Raw genomic sequence first — 14,865 nt, 5'->3', positions numbered from 1 at the left:
TTTCATCAAAACATATTCCATACAAAAGCAGACCACGAGGAACTAAAGTAAGATTCAATAATACAAACATAAAATTATTACAATCTGAAAAGTTAATGCACAACATCTGACAAAATATAAGCCATCACCTGAACTTCCGGTCAGTTGTCACTAAGGGAACATTTGGACTGTGTAAGGTAATAGCACTGCTGTGTTTCTGTGCATAGCCTTTGCTATTTCTATAATTTTAATAACTTAAATTTTTATATCCAAAAATCTAAGTTGTTGTTTATGTTAAACAGCAGTTGGTGTCTTTGATTTTTACCTTGCTGAGTCTCCTTTCCTCATCCTATTTTAAAAGCAAACCTAGATTCCACAGTGAATTAAATTTGTTCTTTGACATCAATCAACTCATGAATTTACAGCACAAAAAGAATATGACTCATAAAATAATCCTTTAGTGATTAAAGTTCCTTTCTTTAGAATACACTGACAATAAATTTAGCTTTGACAGCACTGTAACTCCCAATGAATATATTTTATTAAACAAGTACTTAAATAAATCAGTTACATTAAGAACAAGTACAACCAAGAACCAACTTGTTTTGTTTATAGTGTTAATTTATAGCAACACAGCTTTAAAACAGCTCCTATGACTGTTGGCGTAAAGCTCACAGTTTATAGAACTATAAGCACAAACAGAGAAAACAATGAATTCATATCAGTGTAAGATGGGCACATCTTCTAAAGTAACCCATCAAATATCCCCAGGAACGCCTCCTCCTCTTTGCCATTGATGCTGAAGAAGCAGTTATAAAAAGAGGGAAATTAAATTAGGTTAGGTTTAATTTCACAAAAGTGTATCCATTCATTTGAATAATTATTAAAAACAAACATTTCTCTGTATTATACAGTATTTTTTCGCTACCTTCTGCTGACATGTGAGCTGGTATTGGCTGAGACTCTCATTGTTGAGAAGAAATCAAACCCTCTGATTGCTGGGGCCGTGCACTTCGGTGGGGAAGTTTCTGGTGTTTTTAATGTGAGCTCTTCACTGAAGATGCTAGGTCTCTGCACAAGAGGAGAGGTGAGTCCCTTGGTCATTGACCAAATTCTAGTTGAAATTAGTGGCACAGGCAGATACACTATATGGACAAAAGGATTTGTACGCCTCACCATTACACCAACAGGGACTGTAATGACATATTCAAATACATATACAGGACTTTAATATGGAGCTGGTCCCAACTTTTGCAGCTTTAACAGCTTCCACACTTCTTGGAAGACTTTCCTCAAGTGTGTAAATGTGTGCCCAATTATTCTGAAGCCAGGCACTGATGTTAGATGAGAAGGCCTGGCTTGCAATCTCTGTCCCAGTTCAAGAGTGCTAACCACTACACCAACTGTGTGGCCCTCAATACTTAACAGGTGTGGCCAAATACTTGTCCATAAAGTGTATCTGTGAATGCACAAACTCACCTTTTTATTACAGTCAGGTGTGACTTTATCCTGTGGTCCGACTGTGACCAAGGAGGAAATCCCCCTAAACAGAGAAAAAAAGGATTTGGTTTTGGCAACATTTATATGAAAACATAAAATAAATATTCTGTCTGTGTTTGAAAAAGAAAACCATAATCAAAGGTAAGCTGAGCATCATTTACTGGCCCTACTTCAGTGGTGTCCTGGCAGAGGTTATAGAGGGTTTGACTTGTGAGGAGGTGAGGAAATGTGGTGTTGCTGCAGCGGCAAAGCCTACACATAAAATATACATACAGTATCATTATCAAAATTAATAAAAGTGGTTGAGTGTGTTCATATATGCAAATGTGATTATAATATGAATGTGTGTATGTTACATCAACATCTGAAAATCGGACAAACAAAAATAAAAACCTCTCCCACTTTACCTTGAATGTTGTTCTCAACAGACTTCTGGATTGGAGGTTCAGGATTTTTCAGGCATGTGTCAAACGATGTCTTGCTAGCATTGACCAAGTTCTCATCATCAAAGTCGCCCCAGTCATCCCAGTCATTACCCAGGTCAAAGCTGACTGTCGGTAGTTGTGAGAATGAATCAGTGTCAAGGTGATTGATCTGGTTTGTTACTGCAGAGGACCACTTAGAGTAACTGGAGCTGCTTGTATTGATCTGGCTTCGATGCTGTTCAGGATTCTGACTCCAACCACTCATTCCAGGCTTCTTCCAGACAAAGGAACCTGAATACAGACATATTCATCAAAGGATTCAGTCAACTGTGAGTGTCTGTGTGTAAGCTGGACTGTATGTGGATACTGCAATCATTAAATAAAACCAAAGACTGTTTGACGACCAGCAAATAATTTTCTTTGTTGATATTTTGTTGGAGGTTCTGATACTCCAAAATCAAAAGCTTGTGACCAAAGAACAATCCTAGTCAATAATTACAAATGCACAAACTCATGAATGCACTGCTCTGTGCTACAAATGCAATTTCATGAATTACTGATACTGAAATTGACTGATAACAACAGCTAGGAAACCTCAACCTATATAGTAATAGTATGCACTGAAAGCTAACATCAATGTGCAAAGTATATGAGATCTGCTGTCCATAAAACACAACCTGCAAAACACTATTAAGTTGGAGTTAATTTGTTTGACAATACTTTGATGGTGAGCACGAGATGCAGCAGGAGTTGGGGTCACTTTTTCCATTGCATCGTACATGTCCCCAGAATAGTTGTTATAATCTGATAAGGTGAGAGAGGGAGAAAGAGGCAGGAATTACTGAACATGTGATCATTAAATTGAAGTAATTTTCTCTACGCTACTCACCACTGACAGAATTGTCCAGATGAACATCGTCTGCTGGTTGGTTGCAGTCTTGTCCTGTTAGAGCCACAGTGTCCGAGTGCAGTCTCACTGAAGCCCCATAGTGATTGGTCCCAAACCTTCAGATCACAGAAAATTCATATAATTAATAACAGTTTTCAGGAATCAAATTGCAGCACTTGCATCAGGGCCGATTCAATGTGTAAAATGTCAGTGTAGTCCTGTGAATACCTGGAAACAGTAGTAAGCCTGTCTTTGGGTTTGTATGCAAACCCATGCATGTTGGCAGACAAAGACTCCTCATTCATTTTCATCTGAGGAAATAAAACAGAACATCAAAAACAAATTTCTTTTTGAGTCACAAAAACTGAAATGAAATGTTTTCATTTGTAACAGTAAGATGAAAACATAATGCACACATGACTTGATCGTCCAAATATATTCTGTGACAACTGCATCTGGGGTTGTGCAAAGAATGTAAAATGCACATAATGTATCTAATCTGCATATATTTATAAAATAACACAAACATTAAAAGAGTAAGTTCATGTTGACATATAATTATGCCACATGTTACATGTATTATTTGTGGATAGTATGTTTTTGTTTTGCAACTATTTCTTTATTTCTGTATTTTACACATCTTATCTTTTTGCAGTAATTCAACATCGTCACCTTGAGTCTTTTGACAGGAGTCTGTGCCAGTGTGTCACATCTGCTCCTAAGATCTCTTAAATAGGAAGAGAAACTAGACTCTTGATTTGCTGACCTCTTCTTTGTCACGGTTACTCCGACTTTACCTTGAGGGAGAGACGACACAGGTGCATTCTGATTGACAGACTGGAGGATCGTGACAGACAAACACAAAGTAAGAAAGTAAGACTTTTCTCACAGCAGTCGTGGCCACAGAGATCCTTATTCTTGCAGAAGTGGTTGCATTGTCTTTTGTTGTCTGAATCTGCAAAAAAATATGTTTGATATCAATCTTCCTTTCAAAGTAGGTAGTACTATATCTGCTGTACATATAGAATTTCAGTATGAATAAAATCCTCTGTAACAAAGCTACAACGCTCATGCCTTGGTCTGTCACAGAAGTGGCATTTTCCCACTGAGGTGTTGCCTGTTCTGTGGACGGTGGATTCAGTACAGACTGCTGCCGACTCTGTCCAGCGCGATCATGTGGTACATTGTAGGGATTATCAGCACCAAACCTCCTGGCTCCAGAGTAGTATACATTGAACTTTTGCTGGATGTCCAAGCCCACTTGAAGAGAGGAAGAGGCAGTAAGTACTGTAAATGTGTCTAAACTGCCTAGAGAAACAGTGATAGTCAGTTCAACACAGGATGTGCAAAAACAAGATATACTCGATATTACAAACATGTAACAGTAAATAATATATTGTTTGGTTTTAAGAATTTGAATGTATTATGAGACTAAACAATTATTGCCCTGCATAAAAAAGGGCTTGACAACAGAAGTTCTGTGAATCATCTGTGAAGAATTTTCCATTATACCATATTCTGAACTGATGAGATTGACACTGATTTCCTCTCCTTTTGGGGCCTTTGCCACTTCAATTTTCTTTGACCATGTGCCACACTTCATCAGCACCAAGTCCCTGAAAAACAAAAACGGAGGAGGCCTCCTGAAAATGAACTGTAAACTGTTTTTTTACATGATGGTGAAGTGGCAATGTTAGCCTGGGACACAAATATGTTTGGGGTTTTTTCTCACGTGAGTTTCTGTAGGAAGACCAAATTGTTGTCAGAGTCTCCAATGATCAGTGAGACGTAGTGGTGGTCTGGAGCTGTTCTTCTGGAGAGCAGCTGTGCTTGGTTTTTGAGGTTCACCTTCACCACAATCTCTGCTGTAGCACAACTGTACCTTGGAAGCTGCAAAATACAGCAACAGTTTAAGGAAAAACAGTGAAGAAAACCACTATCCAGTGACCACCAAAAAGAAAAATGTTCTGTTGAATAACATAATAAAATGTACTTTAAACTCTTATAATAACCTTTTGAAATGGTTTACCTGCTCCAATGTAACTTCATACTTTGGGAGATGAATGACAGATTCTTTTATTTGGTTGCCAAAGGGTGGATGTCTGTTGACAATCTGAATCAGAGAAAGAACATCCAAATATTTTCCACGTTATAAGTGTTTAATATCCTCAAATATTGAGGATGATCAGAAAGTGTAAATATTACACAGACTGACCAGCTCCAGATCCCTGGCATTTGTTTGCTCTATTTTGCTGAAAGTTGTGAGTCCAGCATTTACCATGGCTGTTGACAGAGTCTGGCCTGAAACACACAGTATGTTGTGATCACATCTGCAGAAATGTACATCAACATGAACATTTACCGGAATATCAAACAGATAGAAATCAAATCAAATGGCAACATTTAAAATAATATCACCAGTTTATTCAGCTGGCAATGGTGTCCAGGACATGTATTTTTATTTGGATTAAGAACCACTGAAAATATACTTAATTCCTGTAAAAAAGTTCTGTGCTAGTACCCACCTATCTTTTCCAGCTGTTTGGAAACGTATGGTGAGTTTTCCCACAACTTTGCTCTAAAGCTCTTAGCCAGGATCAGGGAGTTGAGCAGAGCAGAGAAACCTGTGTTGGATTTCTTACTCAGAAACTCTGACAGACCTTATGCAGATTAAAAACAATCAAAGTTTATAAAACTATAGAATATGTGTAGAATGCTTTATTTTTTTTTTATATGCAACATACATTTGCTGATGCGCAAACCATTCCTGAAGATCTTTGCTGCGTCCTGTGTAAGTCCAAACTCTTGAATAGAGATGGAACCCAGCTGAGCCTGAATCAAGCTAAAGACAAAGCAATGACAATATTATTTGAACATGGAAACAGAATTGCATTTATATTTGAAATTATTTTTCAATAGGGAAATCACAGAAAGAATGAACCTACCAGTTCACTTTCATCTCACTGGTTTTGATCTTTCCTTCAATGGGAAACCTAGTCACATACATCTCATTTATTATGGGCATTGCCTACCTCCATCACTATGTTATTCCCACCCGAAAGTTAAACACAGATTATGACACTGACCTGATGGTGGTCCTGTTCTTGTCCCTGTTCAAAGTATTCAAGGGCTTTTTCTCAGTCACTCTCAACTGGATGTCACTGAACTCTCTGCTCTTGGACACCAGCTCAATCTATATGTACAAGCACTAAACTGAATACTATGTTATACAATGCAATGTGTTGCATTAACTTACACTGATTTATTTAGCAGGAAACCAGTATATACCACACAACAATTGTGGTTTCAGTTCAATCAAACATATCAGTCGAGTTCATCAAGAAACCTACCAAGTCAGACAGGTTCTCAGAGCCAGCTACATTGCAGAACTGTTTCATAGTGTCAAAGGCAACACAGTACCTAGCCATCAACCTCCCGGCCTCTGTTGAGAGCAAAAATGACTTAATAATATTTAATCCACAATATGATGTTTAGTTGTAATAGAAGAGCATGGTTAAATGTAACTCATCCACATCATTAACAAGTTATTTAAAAGGAAATCAATAAACATAAATTAATTAGACATTTTTACTATTCAGACACAGTCTCCACTACCTGTTGGTTTGATGTTAATATCTTCATCCATGTTGATCAGACCAATGGACGACAGAGAGTTGAGGTTCCTTAGACACAGATCTAAAGTGAAGATGAGAAAATGTAGTAAAATTCACATGATTAATTAATTAATTAATTAATCTAATCAATCTAAAGAATGTTCTCCTCCTAATGTGCTTCTTTATTTATCTTCAGAGTTGTGACACACCTTGTAATTTTGCTTCAATTCCATGTCTGTCTGAGTTGGCAGAGAACCCTGAAATGGGAGGTGAAACATGCTGCACTGACTGATACACACACATTAATGACAATAAATGTGGAGAATTATCCAGATATCTTATACCTAAACATAGTTTGAGCTCTCACCATAATGTGCAGGGTTCTTGAGGGCTCTGATGTACAAGAAGGTGGAGCGAATCCAGTCAAGAGCCATGTTGACATCACTGATGGTTTGGAGAACAATCTCGGCATTAAGGTGCTCCACCAGGTGACCATGTAGACTGAGGGATTGAAGCATACTGTTACTTCTGTCACTTCTACCATACAATAGCTTTCGTCTATGTATTTATGACTTAGAGGAGTAAGAACAGAGCTACTATTAACAATACCTGCTCTCAATGATTTCCATTCCATTCATAAGTTTCATATACTTGTCTCTGGTTTGAACTTTGGTCATGATCACTGCAGTTGCTGATGTGTCAAACTAGAGGAAGAAATAAAATAATCAAATGTTGTGACTTAATAATAAACATAATTTGTATGTTTTAAAGCCCAAATTTGAGTCTAAATCTATGGCTCAAACTGCAGTACATGTACCATACCATTGAAATACCATTCATCGTTATGTACCAGGGTATGTGATCGGAGTGAAGCTGAGGAATTTTAACCGTAGTGCATAGAAAATCAAACAAATAATAGTTAGAATCCCCTTATCGCTCACTCCATCTTGATCTAATTTGGCTCTGAAGCATGTGTGAGGTAGAGGATGATGGGAGAGTGAATTATCTTTTTGATAATAAATCTGCCTCCTGTGAAAAGTCTATAGCTGATTTTGCTCGGCCTATTTACACTGGATTTCAACGTTGGTGATAATGGTGTTACTTGCAGAGATCAATGTTTTCTCAGGTGGTACTTGGTATAAATCGTTTGAGAACCACTGACCAATATAACAATTAAAAAAAATATGTCGTTCTCCTGTTACCTGTGGTCTTCCAGCTCGGCCTATCATCTGCAGCAAATCCGCGTCACTGTACTCCTCACAGGAGCCTGCAACATACTGCATCGTGGACTTGATCACCACCAGATGAGCTGGAAGGTTCACCCCCATGGCCAGAGTCCTGGTGGTAACTAGGATTCAACGAGTTAGACCACAAATGCAAATTCTGAGCCACATTAATATAATAAAACCTAGTATTATAAGTATTATATCATTTTAAATCATACTAGTTATCATTACCATTTGATTGTTTTATACTTAAACAATACTGCATATTGTGATAACTTCAATTTAGTTCATTCCATTCATTACCATTCAACATTCACAATCATTTCTACACATAAACACAAAGCTTGGACAGACACCTCACAGTAGTACAGCACAATATGACTGGTGGCAATTTATGACTGTACGACTCAAATAATCCCCTAATACATGTTTATGTCTAATGTGTTATAACGTTAATATGAACACTTGATCATGTGGCATACTTGGTGTCGTCTCATATGTGTGTCAGTGACCAAGTCTCACAGAGAACAGGAAGGTCTCCCAGAGTGAAAGCCTCTTCTATCAGCTTCCTATCGGACAAAGCAACTCCTGCATGGTGGTAACCAACGCCTAACATCACCAGATCTACAGTACAAACACAACACAAGGTTATGTTATACAGTTTGTAGCAAGAGTTACAGAAAGTACATCAAATGTACTTTCTGGACTGAAACTGGTTTCAAAGTCTGTAGCTGATGGGATGAATCATCATCATCATTTATATTTCAAATGGAGTTTGGGTGCTGCTCATAAGACTCACCTCTAAGTTTGGAATCCAGAGTAGAGTTTGCATATTTTAATAACCTAAACAGAATTGCATATTAACAAAAAAAGTAAGGAAGATTGAGTTGCCAGTGAATTGATCTAAAATGAACAATAAAAAAACATTTTGATTAACAGTTATATATGCATGAACACAATAAGCATACCTTTGCTTGTGTTCAATGTTCATGATGAAACGTGCATCCTTGGCCAGAACTGCAGCTGACTGCTGGACTCCTTTCCTGGTAGAACAAAACTACAGAGAAACTAATGATTGGACGATAAACAAATCAATATTAAAAGCATGTGATTCTATTATGCTGTTTGAGGGAATGTGCTTTCTTGCCCATCAATTCAACTGTTTCGGATGGATGTACTGTAGCTACAATTTTATGAAAGAATTTTTAATAAAAAAGTATAATCTGAATGCATTGTGTGTGTGTGTGTGTGTTCTGTCAGGAAAAATGGGATAGCATGACCAGAAAGTAGAAAGACAACAGTCTGCTGCAGCTGGTCAGACTCTTCCTTATTGATGATGTTTTGTATTTGTCTGCTAACAAAAACTTTTAATATAACATATATATAATATACATAATATAATAACTTCCCATCCCTTTAATTTTAACATATCATTAAATGACTATCAAGAAATGAATCAATCTTTATTCTAAAGATTCTGCAAACAAAAACACATAACCAAACACCAGCTGCAGAAAACCTGTCCCACTTCTAACATCTTTGTTGACATTTTGAAACTGATTATCTACAGTTAAGAAAGCAAATGACCGATTCTATACACATCCAGGGGGAACTGGTAGAGGATCATAATATAATTCTTCCATGATAATGGCATGTGCTATGTATTATATTTCAATTCTTATGCCCGTTTTGTGATTTTGTTTGCTGTTTATTTTGTTAACTGATTTAATAACATAAAAAATGTTCAGAATAAAAGAACCCCCCCCCCCCCAAAAAAAGAATTAAAAAGCATAAAAAAACAAATGCATAAACAAACCTACCACTAAAGCTGGCTTCTGGTCAGAGTAAGTCTGTATGATGTTGGCCATCTTGTAGTTGAGTGACAGATCAAACTTGAACTCAGTTTGGTTTGGGTTGCAGGGGAATCCCAGCACCACCTTTCTCAGCTTCACTGGGCGATGGCTCTCATCCATTTCCAGATATGTGGCTGGACCGCTCTCATTAGAAAGCCAGTCTGCTATCTAAAGACAGAGAGGCAGTTCAATAAATTGTCACGGGTTGATATTAGAGATTCAGTGCAATCATATACAAGAGTAAGTGGTGGCTGACTCTCTTTGTCTGGCACTTACATCAGAGATGTTGGGTACGGTGGCTGATACAGCCACAAATCTCATAGAGAGGCCTGCGTCTGGATTCTGTATTGTTCTGTAAGTGTGTACTGCCTTCATTCTGCTGACCACAACTTCCAAGGTGGCACCACGAGTTGCATCTTTCACCACATGCACCTGGGAGAATGAACAGCGTCATCACACAGTTTAATTCAGAGACTATGAATGAGAACATTAATTCCTTGTATTCTATTATTAACATAAGGGTATGTATCTCTTGAAGAATTAGACAGGATGTATGCACTTTAATCACATGGTGGCAGTGATTTACATTTCAATTGCTAACATAATGAAATAAAGTGAGGCTGCTGGTGTGCCATCATGCAATGTGGTGCAAAGGTACACAATGTGAAAACTACATCCTCATCCCTAATGTGAGCGAACTTTGAGATGATAAAGAAGAATGAAGAAAATATCTGACAAATACACAAACCTCATCAATAAGGAAGAGTCTGACCAGCTGCAGCAGACAGTTGTCTTTCCACTTTCTGGTCATGCTATCCCATTTTTCCTGACAGAACACACACACACACACACACACACACACACACACACACACACACACACATTGCATTCAGATTATACTTTTTTTCACAATTTTCATTCCTGGTTTAGGTGTAATGCAGTGTAGTGTCACACACAGGTGTGGTCAGGATGATGTGCGAGTCCTGAATCTCAAAGAAGTTGTCGATCTCTGTGTCTCCCGTGAGCTCCTTACAGGTCAGCCCCAGAGGACCAAATTTCTTTGTCCAGTTCTCAAAGCACTGGCTGCACAGAGCTTTGATAGGTGCAACTGGAAAAACAACAGCCAATATACACATAAGGAGTCAAATGTTTGGGGGTCTTTTTAATATAATTTTCTGAAATTCAGGTTTGTTGTACAAGCTCCAATAGGTTTGGATTCACGTCATAGTACAACAGCACAAGGTTTGTTTACACTGGCAAAGGGCATTAACAATAAAGCCTATCACATTTTAATTTATTTACAATGGAGGTGGCAATTTACTACCTGCTAGGACTAAAAAATATAACTATACAATACCTTATATTTAATGACTACAAATAATTATTTTAAACCATGTTTCCCTTGTTCCTTTGCTGTCGTTGTATTATAAGAAGTTATACAGGATATTACTGTTTGCTCACTATACACAGCTTTGACATCTCTCCAGGGCTCAGCTGTCTCCATTAGCATGCGAATGATGGCCAACTCAAACAGCACTGTTTTACCAGATCCAGTAGGAGCACATGCCACAAAGTTCTTATCTGTGTAAAGAACCTGTGAAAAAAAGCAAATTTAAATACACTCCAGGGGATTTTTCCACTCCCACATGGCCACAGATTGGAACAAAACAATAAAAACTACCATAATATTCATAATCTGCAGCATACTGTTTATAAAGGGATTGAAATAATGCTCACGTCATCGAGCGCTTTGGACTGAACGTAGTTGAAAAATGGGAACTCGTTGAAGACTGATCTGAACTTAGATGCTGTAGTTGCATAGTTAAGAGAAGCATTGGTTGTAAAATGACCTTCCAAGCTTAAAAGCAAAATGAATGCTTTATACACTTTAAAATTGTATGAACTAACACAACAACAGAAAGGATACGGATTTCAGAAACAGGTCGCAAAACTTCACACCCAGAAGAACCTAAAATGTGCACAATTCAAATTATATGAATTTTTCATATATAAGTATAAATTAGTCCTCATGTGCAATTTTATTTTTGTTTCAAAAATGACTGTAGACTACAAGGTTACTATAACTGCCTATTGCTTCTATCCTCCACCTGGTGACCAGCATGTTTCATTACACTGGAACGGCCAATGGGGAGAGCTCAACTCATTTTACCACACCCTAACACAATGTGGCAGGAGCTGCCACAGCTAGGTTCAGGTACAATCATTAGCTGCAAGACTTAACATAAGGTGTATAAGTGTTATTTGGTACACCAGTCATAGACTCGGAGCACATGCCTGTCTGAAATTGTGTCAGTGCCAGTGCAGCACCTTGTATGCAGAGTGGCTGAGGAGTCATAGGCGGGACGAAGGCTCTCTTTGTGCCCTTGTCCGGCATCTCTGAGTGTGTCGCCTGCTGTGGGGGTTGGCTACTCGCTGCAAATGAGCCTAAAGGAGGGGGTGTAAAGGGGGGCTTTGGAGGGAGAGGAAGATCTGCCTGGCAAACTGTCGTCCATGGCAGCTGAAGAGGAGGAGGCACTGTCACCATGGTAACCTGAGTGAGAAAAGTTTGAGGTCTGGACGCTGTCTTGCTGCCACCACCGCTGCTTCTACTGAGGGTGTCTCTGTTTGACGAGTCACCTTCACTGTTCAGACCCTGAACCTTGAACAGGCTGTTGTGTGGAGAAAAGGAGGATGTGGAAGTCAGAGGCATGATGGAACAGGCATACTGTCATCTGTCCTCTGGCATTAAGGCAAACACAGTGGATGACTTGGCATTTTCTTATTACGGGCCGCACGTTTATTGAAAAATTAAGCCTCCTTATGATTCAGAGTAGTTCCCAATCATATAATACATTTCATATTACATATTCAAAGAAGAATCCAAATGTGAATCAGCATTACATTACATTTTTGGAAAAAGATGTTGAATAAAGATGTTGTAATGATATAAACCCTGCTAATTTTGGAGCTTGATTGGATATGGGGGTTGGATTTTTTTTTTTTTTTATCAAGCTCCATATCCATTACTCAGAATAACATCCTTGCTGTTCCGATTGTTAAACGTAACCATTATGTATTCAAGGCTACATGTCAATCATAAACTTAAGTTAAACACATTTGAATTAGAAATCTGTTTCTGTCCACAAATGTAGATCTTTTATCTTTAAAATATGTATTACAAGGAGACTTGTAATACATAACAATGCACACACACTCTTTACTTCACAATGATGTGAATATTGTCTTGACACTTACCTCTTCCGTAAAGGTGGGTCTTTACTGCTCTCCAGAGCCAAACACCTTCTTCTGATACCCACATGACCAGAGTCCTGCAGGGATTCATCTCCACCTCTGCCACTCTGAATGGCACCCGCAGAGTAATCCCTGAACCCTTCACCTCCCCAAAGGCCATCACATGTGCTGATGCTGCTCCTGCTCTTGGCAATCTGAGTCTCTTCAATCTCTTTCTTGTCATGGTTAGAATTAGATGGGACTTTGAGGCCAGCGGATACTTTAAAGCGAGGCAGGGACAGTGTAGCAGAAACATGTTTATGTGAGAAACCTGTGAGCGATACAGAAAAGGCATAGAGTTTCCTTAAATCAAGTTGTCTGCAGCTGGAGTTCTTTCAAAAATTATTTGACAATGATTTGGTAAAATGAAAATGATTTGTAGCAGATATTTACTATACTATACCAGTTAATTTAGAGAACACATCAAACTGTAAGACCCAGATATTGGTTTGTTTTGGCAAGTCAAAAAAACAGGAAAAGATTTCAAGCTATAGAGTCAATAAGTCACCTAGCAGGGTTTCAATAGCCCAAAAACTGAGCAGTTAACTCAAATTTACACAAATTAAATTAATCTTAATCCAGGGCATAACATACTGGGTAGGGTATAGAGTGATTCTGCCTCCTCCTGCATATACTGAGTGGCTGGAATCTGAGAAAGGGATGGCAGAAGTTCCAAGTGCCATGGACTTGCCACCTGGTGTAGTGGCTTTCTATAAAAAACAACACATAAAAGAAAAACATTTGTAAGTTGTCCAGAAGAGCAAGTGAAAGGGAAGATGTGCTGTTTTTTTCACTCACACTTTGTGCACAATGGGCTTCTCAAAAAACAGATTGTCCAGAGACAAGGAGCTGTCGCTGGAGTCCAGCATCTCAATTCAGATTATGACCCACCTTGGTCTGTGGCAACAAGGCTAAAATGAGAGATAGTTGCAACCAGGTCATATATTCCATGAAGGAGAACCCGATTAGTGCTTATCTCAGAGTAATGCAGCATGTAGTGGACATTTCTACTACCCCATATAGAATGCTTGTCCATTGCAAAGTACCTCCCTTACAACTCCCTTAATACTTCTTTCACACTCATATACATATCTTCAATATCACATATCTACAAAACTCGAGTAGTTCAGCTAATTACATCTTAATTAAAGGTCCAGTGTTTAAACATTAGTGACATTTAATCGTTGTACAATAAAAAATGCAGAACTTCTCTGATCCCTTTTCCTCCCTTTCCCAAGTGCATCAGAGAACTACAATGGCCTTTACATGCCACAAAGAAAGAATTTAAATCTATTTTTTTATCTTGCACTTACTAATATGCATAATATGTTCAATTCCTGCCGATAAACCCTCCTAAATGTCACACACTGACTGGACCATTAATTAAGCAGTGTATGGATTTAAGTGATTCAAGACAAACCATTTCTCAATGACAGTTTAGGACACAAAAAATTAAATATTGAGTTTAATTTGGGTCTAATTACACGGCTAACTTGACTTAGGTGTTCTACTCACAAAATGCAGTAATGAATACTGGTATCCACCTGCTGAACAGCAATAAATACAAGTTGTTTTGCGGTTGAGACGGTTCAGATTACTTGCTAGCATTCGCTGTATGGATAAATCATACACAACTAGCTTCTTTAAATAAAAAAAACACTTATCACTTAGCATTAGCTGCTTATGCTAACAAAACATGTCGTTTTCAATGTTATTTCTTATTGTCAATCGCTTTTACCTACCTGTACAATGAAAAATGTCACTTCCCGGGTATTACCAGGTTTATGCAAGTGAACCCCGTGAACCCTCAGGATCTGGAGTTTCAGCGCCTCTTCACCGTGTTTTCACAGACTGCGTCATTCTTAACAACTTTATTCATTAGCGCATGTTTCATAGTGACAGACAGCACTGTACTTGGACTTAATAAATGAATACAAATGTAAGCAGCAGCTAAATTTTAACATGTTATTATTTATAGGAACCTGTAACAGATGGCTATGGTATCATACATTTCTTGTTTTCTGAACTGTGTGTTCAAACACACTGTGAATGCTTTCTTCACACTGAATTGCCGTGAACCGGCTAACT

At 38.2% G+C, this 14,865-nt stretch overlaps 1 protein-coding gene across 2 annotated transcripts; it reads right to left on the bottom strand.

Moving 5' to 3' along the window:
- Positions 1-25: 25 nt before the first annotated feature.
- hfm1 (helicase for meiosis 1) lies at positions 26-14,845 on the bottom strand. Of its 2 annotated transcripts, none has more exons than XM_058631800.1 (40): positions 14,520-14,845; positions 13,576-13,688; positions 13,372-13,487; positions 12,742-13,048; positions 11,815-12,155; positions 11,414-11,455; positions 11,224-11,294; positions 10,948-11,080; positions 10,443-10,594; positions 10,235-10,312; positions 9,763-9,918; positions 9,454-9,654; positions 8,602-8,690; positions 8,433-8,476; positions 8,156-8,257; positions 7,610-7,755; positions 7,017-7,111; positions 6,775-6,908; positions 6,617-6,664; positions 6,409-6,489; positions 6,144-6,235; positions 5,880-5,986; positions 5,739-5,786; positions 5,538-5,635; positions 5,319-5,453; positions 5,009-5,094; positions 4,823-4,906; positions 4,526-4,683; positions 4,306-4,409; positions 3,868-4,053; positions 3,683-3,748; positions 3,466-3,590; positions 3,022-3,104; positions 2,794-2,909; positions 2,625-2,708; positions 1,887-2,195; positions 1,650-1,731; positions 1,459-1,522; positions 908-1,050; positions 26-778 (listed from the first exon to the last, which is right to left on the bottom strand). In XM_058631800.1, the coding sequence occupies exons 2-40, from the start codon at positions 13,644-13,646 to the stop codon at positions 724-726; spliced, it is 4,632 nt and encodes a 1,543-aa protein (XP_058487783.1). In that variant the 5' UTR covers positions 13,647-13,688; positions 14,520-14,845; the 3' UTR covers positions 26-723. The 2 variants fall into 2 exon arrangements, with proteins under 2 accessions (XP_058487783.1, XP_058487792.1); XM_058631809.1 differs by having other exon boundaries at positions 3,683-3,742.
- Between the last annotated feature and the right edge of the window lie 20 nt (positions 14,846-14,865).

Source organism: Solea solea, chromosome 1 (genome assembly GCF_958295425.1).
Source record: "Solea solea chromosome 1, fSolSol10.1, whole genome shotgun sequence".
Lineage (NCBI taxonomy): Eukaryota > Metazoa > Chordata > Actinopteri > Pleuronectiformes > Soleidae > Solea > Solea solea.
Note: the sequence above shows the minus strand (reverse complement) of the source record. Positions and strands in the feature narration are given on the sequence as shown.